Source organism: Elaeis guineensis, chromosome 3, assembly GCF_000442705.2.
Source record: "Elaeis guineensis isolate ETL-2024a chromosome 3, EG11, whole genome shotgun sequence".
NCBI lineage: Eukaryota > Viridiplantae > Streptophyta > Magnoliopsida > Arecales > Arecaceae > Elaeis > Elaeis guineensis.
Window position 1 is genome coordinate 11019333 of NC_025995.2, and position 8129 is coordinate 11027461.

Consider the following 8129-nt stretch of genomic DNA (forward strand, 5'->3'; position numbering starts at 1 on the left):
AACAAACATAATATCATTAACTTGTAATACATATTTATTTAATAAATCATGAATAATTTGTGAATAAATCATAAAATCATATATATAACGATATTCTATGGAGAGATATCATAGTATTGCCAACTCAGCTTCTACGATGAATTTGGTTGTGCCACGTATACTTCAAAAAAGACGGATCGCATGGAGAGTTTCCAGGAAGGAGCGAGCCGTGTGTAGTTACAAAATACCACGCATCATCTAAGCTTCCCTATTCGGCCGCTCAAGCCTTCCATCCGATTGGATTAAAGAGCTCTTGCTCCTTCGCCCACATCCTCCACAAAGACCACGACGATGCCACCATCGGCCACCTCCAACGGCCACCTCTTCCTTCCTCCCCTCCAGCCTCTGCCTTTTTCTGATTCGTCACCGGCTTCAGCGGCGGTTCTTTGCTTCGGGATCTAAGAACCTTCGCACAAATTAATTACATTAGGTCACGTGCGAAGTCGGTGCTGGAAGCTCCTAAATGAGGTGAGGGGGTTTCGTGGTGCCAGAGCCAGGGGAGGGGAGTGGGGTTGGTGGTGCTGAAGTCGAGGGAGAGAAGGGGAGGAGGTTTGGTGGTCGCATAGAGCCGGATACAGCGTGGACGGTGGGTGCGATACGGATGGTGAGTGTGGCGTAAACGGTGGTGGGGCGGGGCCGCGGCAAGGCCAATGCGGACAGCCGCAGCCTGGGCCTCACACAATAAGGGCAGGGGGTGAGGGAGAAGCGACGAGAGGAAGGGATATCATCATCAGAGCCGGTGCCGACATTGAAAAGCTCCCAAATGAGGCGAGGAGTGTTAGTGGTGCCAAAGCCGGGGGAGGGGAGGGGTGGGGGTTTGATGGCGACGTAACCGGAGGAGGGGAGGGAGTTTGATGGTCGCACGAAGCCGAGTGCGGCATGGACGGTTGGCGAGCCCATTAGGGGGCGGCACAGACGACTGCGACCTAGGCCTCATGCAGCAGGAGCGGGGGGTGGGGGGGAGGCGGCGGGAGGAAGGGATGGGAAAAAGAAAAAAGAAAAAAAGTAAAAAAATATTTGAGGGAGGAAAAAGAAAAAAATATTATTATTTTATTATTAATAATGATTTAAATATTATTATTTTTTACATAATATTAATTTTAAAATAATAATGGAAATATTATTTTTTAAAAATATTATTTTAAAAAATAATATTTTTATTATTAATTTAAAAATACTATTTGTATAATAACATATTATTTTTAAAAAAATTTTAAAAAAATAATAATAAAATATATATTTAAAAAATATTATTCAAATAATATTAATTTTAAAATAATAATAAAAATATTTTTTTCAAAATATTATTTTAAAAAATAATATTTTTATTATTAATTTAAAAATACTATTTGTATGATAATATATTATTTTTTAAAAAAATTATTTGAAAAAATTAATAATAAAATATTATTTTAAAAAAATATTTCTAAAATAATAAAAAAATATTATTTTAAAATATTATTTTATTATTAATAAAAATTTAAATAATAATAAATTATTATTAATAATAAATATTATTTTATTAATAATAAAATATTATTATTATTGATTAATAATAAAAAAATTATTTTAGTAATAGTACTAAAATATTATTATTTTATTAATAATAATATATAAAAGAGGAAATGTGTAAGCGGAGAATCCATGGGATTTTTTCTCCCCCCCACCCGGAGGGAGGGTTGTGGTAGAGGCACCATGGGCCGACGACGGAACCAAGCCCACCCCTTTGCTCGAAGGCTATTAAATGCAGAGATTTGACTTTCAAATTGATAGAGTACGGTGTTCTATTTGTGGATAATTTATCAAGTTTGATCTGATTCGATGGATCGATTCAGATCTCAAAATATATTATTTAAAAAAATAAAAATAATATTTTTAAAAAATAAATTAGTATGTTATTATTTTTAAAATAAAAAAAAATAATATGTTAGCTCGCATAGTTATGGTATATGCTTAAATATATTTGATTTGTCATTTGAGGGGTTGTGATGTATCTATGGGTTGTATGGCCGTAGAGTTGAAAATGGGTTAAACATAGATTGGAGTATTGGAGTGTTGCCAACTCAGCTTCTCAAATGGATTGAAAGAGCACCTCTTCAGTGTAACTATTTAATACGATACAATCAATATATTTTATTTTTCTACATTTAGTCCCATGCAATGTGCGGGTCTTCGATTAGTTTATGTATAATTTAAAAATAATTATATAATTATGGATTGGTTTGTTTTCTAAGGATAATTCAAAGAATCATTTAGCTCTGAGGAAAACTGAAAACAATTTGACAGTTGATCAATAATTCAGAAAAAAATTAACTCAACCCAAGAAAACCAGTTCATGACCAGATTCTTAGGCTCTATAGCATGATTGGGTGCAAAATATTGGAAAGCCTTGAAAGTTTCAGGCCAGGCCGGAGCGATGAAATATAAAATGATCGGCCCAAATTTGGTCTATCCAAAAATACAACTACTCGTGGGGATATTTGGTTAAGAAATATTGAGATAAAATTAAAATAAAAATAGGTGATTCTCATTCTACCCATTTTATTTGAAGGAATCATAATTTAATTTCTATTTCAGGATGGAATGAAAATGGTCCAATCCATCTAGAACTAAATCTTTATTCTTTTCCAAAGATTCAAATTTTCATTCCGGTTCCGATTCTAATTATGAATTAAATGCTTCAAAGAATTTGACCATTTCGATTCTGATTCTGATTCTGATGCTCATCCATTCCGATTTCGATTGTGAACCAAACACCTCTATGTCTGGTTAGAAATGAATCCAGCTCAAGCCCACTCCTACCCGTAATTAGGAGGCCCAAACTAAGGATGTAAATCATCTTCGTCTTTCTTCCGTGCAAGGGAAAGAACCAGAATGTTAAAGTTTGCAATCTGTTTACCTAAGCATTCTAAGTCCCTGTTACCTAGTAGACCTGTCCAGGTCTTCAAGTGCTCTCTCTCTCTCTCGTTCTTCCGGCTGATTGCCTTCCACCCAGAAATCGGAATCGTTTTGAACCAAGGACTGACAGCTCCTCCTTCTCCCTGTGAACCAAGAGTTAAAAATGGGACAAGAACTCATCAATTTGGATTGGAATCAGGCGGCGTTCTATCTTTGAAAGTAGGCAGATGGAGTCGGCATATCCACAGCCCCTTCATGGCTTCTGGGTGAGCCAGTAAAAGCGACGGAATTACCTATTTATTGGAAAATTGGACTTCCTCGAGATTGGATTGGATGCACTTCGAAAAATTGATAATACGGGATAAGTCTTGCATTATAAACCCTCGATTCAAAAATTTTTATAATTCTTTTTAAAAAAAAAATTAAAGCAACACCTCTTCAATTTTTTGATGAAAATTATTTTCATTTTAAAATTTTTAATTCTTTCAATTAGATCTCAAAATTTAATTCCTTCCATTGGAATCCTCGCAACGGCTTGCCTCCATCCATTCTCCACTCCTATCATCATACGCCCGCTTCTACTTCGTAGAGCCAAACATTATTCTATTCTGGCTCTTTCTTCTTGTTGCTTTGCTTGTTCTTTCTTTTCTTTCTATTTTCAAAGATTAAAAACCCTTCAATTCAATCTCTAAGAATATAGCATTTGTTGCTACGGGGCAACCACAACAATAAAACGAGAGCTTGTGAAGAAAGCATACTGCAGTTATTTTAATTCATAATCAGGGACCATCTATTGCCCAAGCAAACAAACAAAACCGGTATGCCAGCAGAAAAAAAAAAAAAAACAAAAAATAAATGTCTATTTCTTCGTCTCTGCTCCTCACCATCTCCCACATCCCTTTCTGATCAAAGCTCTCCATCTTCCCCAGCAATATCTCAATATCTACTTTTCGGACGGGTTGTTGTTGCTGCTGTTGTTGTTTTATTTTTTATTTTTTAATACTGAAACAGATAATATTGTTTTGAATAGGCCCTGTAGACAGTATTTACTTTTAGACCGAACCTAACCAGCTTCTATAGTATTTATTCAAAATATTTCCTTCAGCCTTCCATTTGGAATAGATGAAATACCAGACCGACCTTCATGAACTCGTTCTCTGCATTTCCTTCCACCAGTTTGTAACCTTTTTTTCAAGAATAATAAGTTTGTTCCTTCAGCATCCATAGCCAAAAAAACCAAAAGATATCTCCTGCCATTGTAAGATCCAGGAAGCATCTTTTATTCACAGCCCTACCCTGCATGCATGCAGAAGATACTGTTTTAAGATACTGTTTTCATATTTTGAACGTATAATTTCCATGACACAGTGGAGAAACCTTATTCTTGCACCAAGGCTCACCCTCTCTAACTTCCACAGCAAAGCAATCTATGGTTGGTTAGTGTATTTATTGGACCATAAGCATTGCCTTCCACCATGCAATCCTCGTACCAAAATCTCCTGATGATCAGCCCACAACAATGAGAGGGCTTATGATGATATTGTCCTTGTAAAACCAGAAATCAGTATACCTGGTTTAAGTAAATCGTTTGACTAGACCACCCACTGTAAAATACTTCTATGGAAAGGTTACAATATGGAAAGCAGAACAGTAATTGAATTATAGATCATATAACTAACATTTTTCAAAGAAAAGACTGAAATCTCAACAACAACAAAATAATAAAGTAATAAAGGAAAAGAAATAATAAGCACTTCCAGTTAGGTTCTTCTACAGCAAAAAGGGATAAAACTAAACTTTGGATGTCACAAAAGCAAGCTTCTGATGTGATTCATCTTCAGGGATTATTTCTTAGGCAGCCATCATCATCCGCACGAACTCCTCATAATTCACCTGTCCATCACCATCTATATCCGCTTCCCTGATCATCTGCTCAACCTCTTCATCAGTCAGTTTCTCCCCAAGATTGATCATCACATTCCTCAGCTACATACATGGGAAATGAAATTGCATTAACAATCAAATATCGACACGTGCTCTGATGAAAACCATAATTCAATGCTTTTCAATGGAAAATATAATTTTTATAACATATATTTAATCTGAATTCGAATTTTCTTGCCCATAGACGTAACACCCAATCATGATAATAACCTGGTTCCTAAGAAGGGTAATAAATCTGTCATGTAATTCTAGATAGTAAATGAAATATAATACATCATAGCACTAGGTTAAGAGCCACCGCTAGGTTTTGAATCCTAGACCTTCTCTATAGACATGCCCTGAGGAGAGGGTGCCAACCAGCTGAGCTAAAGGGTTTTGTCATTTTTGAAGATGTCTTAGCTTCAAAATTTTCCAATCCCCGTTAGGAAATGCGTGCCTGTCAAACTTCATACATGACCAAGTTCAGAGAAGAGCACTAAACAGTTCTTAGATATATTTCTTTTAGTGAAGGCATGTCAGACAAGTAGAAAAAAACACTATCCAATATTCACCTCATTGGCTGAGATGTACCCATTTTGGTCCTTATCGAAGACCTTAAAGGCTTCTTTCAACTCTTCTTCAGCATCAGTCTCCTGCAAAGCCAAGAAAACTGAATGTAAGTTCAAAATTTAATTTTTAAGAAGGAAGAATTGAAGTTCATATGGGGCTGTAAGATTCTTCCAATGCCCAATCATGTTTGCTATGTTTGTAGACCATCCATCATTTGATAGAAATTTTATATGTCAAGCATGACAGTTTTACCTTCATTTTCCTAGCCATTAGGCTCAAGAACTCTCCAAATTCTATGGTACCATTCCCATTTGCATCAACCTCACTGATCATATCCTGCAGCTCTTCTTCAGTGGGGTTCTGGCCCAATGATCGGATGACAGTAGCCAGTTCTTCCAGTGTGATGCAGCCTATCATAGTACAGCATTAATCATATCAGATAATGACATAGATCCATAACCAAATTTCCCTCATAAGGAATCATAGACAGATACATAATCAATAATCATTAGAAACGATTACTGAACAAAAATAGAATAGGAGAAACTAAAAGCAGTAAAGACTTCCATAGAAAATTCATGAGATAAGTAGTTGGTGTGACAAACATAGTTTTAGATTAGAACAAAAGGTAGTTTTAGCTTTGGCAAATAAAACAACTAAAATATTGATATATGATTTATCAAAATTTAATAACCTACAAAAACTAGCCTTAACATAAAACCAACTCTGTAAACTCTTATTTACAAATTCCAAAATTATCAACCTTAACAAGTCCCAATAACCAAATCTTTTCTTACATATTAATATTAGATTGTTAATGATAAAAAGTTTACAGGAAAAGACGCACAAGAAATCCTAAAGGTTTTGTTACAGCAAAAAGAAAATACAAAAGGTTTTATTTGGCTTGTAGGCTCAAATATCCTATAGTTTGGCCAGCTGTTTATAGGACAATAGTCCCAAAAGACTCATCACATGGCATAAGCAAAGCCATCCGAGGAATGGAATCTTCCCAGAAGAAGACAACCAATTGGACAACAAAATCTTTTCCATGAGCTGGGCTTTTTTGACCATGACCAGTTCATGGATCCTTCCACAAACTTTAAATTAGTGGTGCACTCACATGTACATAGATTGACAAGAAAGAAACAGCCATACAACCACAAGCTACTAGATTCATTATAGAACATAGAATGAAGGTCCAAAGCAATGGTGAATCTATAGTCACCCATCAAAATCCCATGGCTTGGACCAAAATCCCTACCATGAGGAGAAAATTCCAATAGACAACTTAATGTCACATAACTCACATCCTCACAAAAAAATTGACAAAGAGTCATGAAAGCCCCAATTCTTGCATGAAAGAGAACACAAAACTCACATGAAAACATATTGGTCAATGTTTCATCAAAATCCATTTGTTCAAGCACAAAAGGAAGTCCTACATGATCTAAAACTGACCATGAACACTATTTTGAGACCAACCTTAATCTCCAAAAGTTCGCTTGAGTGAAGAGTCATGAAACACATATCTATAAAAAGGAAAATAAACTAATCCTACCAAAATATTAACACACAAACCACACCAAACCATCTTAGATTGTGTTGAATTAACTTTATGAAACAATCTTTTGGAGGTGTAGGACATAGAAACACATAAGCCACAAAAGAACAAAAACACTGGATTGAACTACAAAGTCTCACTAGCTCATTATAGAGTCAAAAATCTCTCAATCCAAAGCATATTTAACCAACCCAAACTCAAAAAAGCCAGAAACAGAAACTATAAAAAAAATTATCTACTTATACAAAATAACCCCACCCAACTCAATTAAACCATCAACCAACTTAGAGCACAAACTATAGAAAAGAAGTGCAAGAAAGATGGGTGTCAGAGAGAAAAAAAGCATCAGAGAGAGAGAGAGAGAGAGAGAGAGAGCAAACCATCTCCATCCTTGTCAAAGAGGCAGAAGGCCTCTTGGAACTCAGAGATCTGCTCCTCTGTCAGGATATCCATGACACCACTATCTAAAAACAGTAGAGAGAGAAAGAGCGTGAGGGAGAAACGGAGATATAGACGAAGGAGGGGAGAAGGATCCTTGCAGTGAGAACGAACCAGGGATTCCCCAGGCCTTTTGTAGCCGAGTCCAAGGGAGGGGTGGAGGTGCGCTGCGGTGGGGCTCTTGCTTAGGTGAATAAGCTTGACTTTTTGGCACGGTTGGTCAAATGGACACTGTACAATATAATTAAATTAAAAAAAAAAATAAAGGAAAGCAAAGGACGAGAAGATGTATTAGCGGGCTGTCTTTCCCTGACCACACAAAAAACAAAAATATCTTAGATTGTGGTCTTAATCACCAATTTTTCCACCCAATTATCTTTCTTTTTACTTTCTCCTGCATTCCAAGGGAGATGCACCACCATGACCCCTTCCTTTTCTTCCATTTATCCTTCTCTTTAGCTTTGCCTTTCACTGGGAATTGAAGTATCACTCATTATGATCGTTTAAAACAAAGAAAAGTGTCATCCACATCAAATTTGGTCTCACCTGGCTTTTGTTTCATTGGATAAATAATGAGGGGATGCCGATGTAGAGAAATGAGTGAGATGTCCTAATGGGGAGTGCAAATATCAGTTCTCTTTGTTTATGTTCTTTTCCAGCTTTCAGACAGCTGGATGTTGGATTTGGGTGATGGAGGATG

The 8129-nt window shown here is 36.2% G+C and overlaps 1 protein-coding gene across 1 annotated transcript; it reads right to left on the minus strand.

The window, feature by feature from the left end:
• Window positions 1-4573: 4573 nt before the first annotated feature.
• Window positions 4574-7887, minus strand: LOC105042206 (calmodulin). The gene is made up of 5 exons (XM_010919328.4): window positions 7786-7887; window positions 7372-7660; window positions 5683-5840; window positions 5433-5513; window positions 4574-4923 (listed from the first exon to the last, which is right to left on the minus strand). The coding sequence occupies exons 1-5, from the start codon at window positions 7870-7872 to the stop codon at window positions 4789-4791; spliced, it is 750 nt and encodes a 249-aa protein (XP_010917630.3). The 5' UTR covers window positions 7873-7887; the 3' UTR covers window positions 4574-4788.
• Window positions 7888-8129: the final 242 nt, after the last annotated feature.

Coding starts and splice junctions, on each gene's coding strand:
- LOC105042206 (XM_010919328.4), bottom strand. CDS start 7,872: ATGGAAGAAAAGGAAGGGGTCATGGTGGTGCATCTCCCTTGGAATGCA. Junction 5,841..7,371: donor CTTTGACAAGGATGGAGATG/GTTTGCTCTCTC, acceptor GTACTATGATAG/GCTGCATCACACTGGAAGAA. Junction 4,924..5,432: donor GGTACATCTCAGCCAATGAG/GTGAATATTGGA, acceptor CCATGTATGTAG/CTGAGGAATGTGATGATCAA.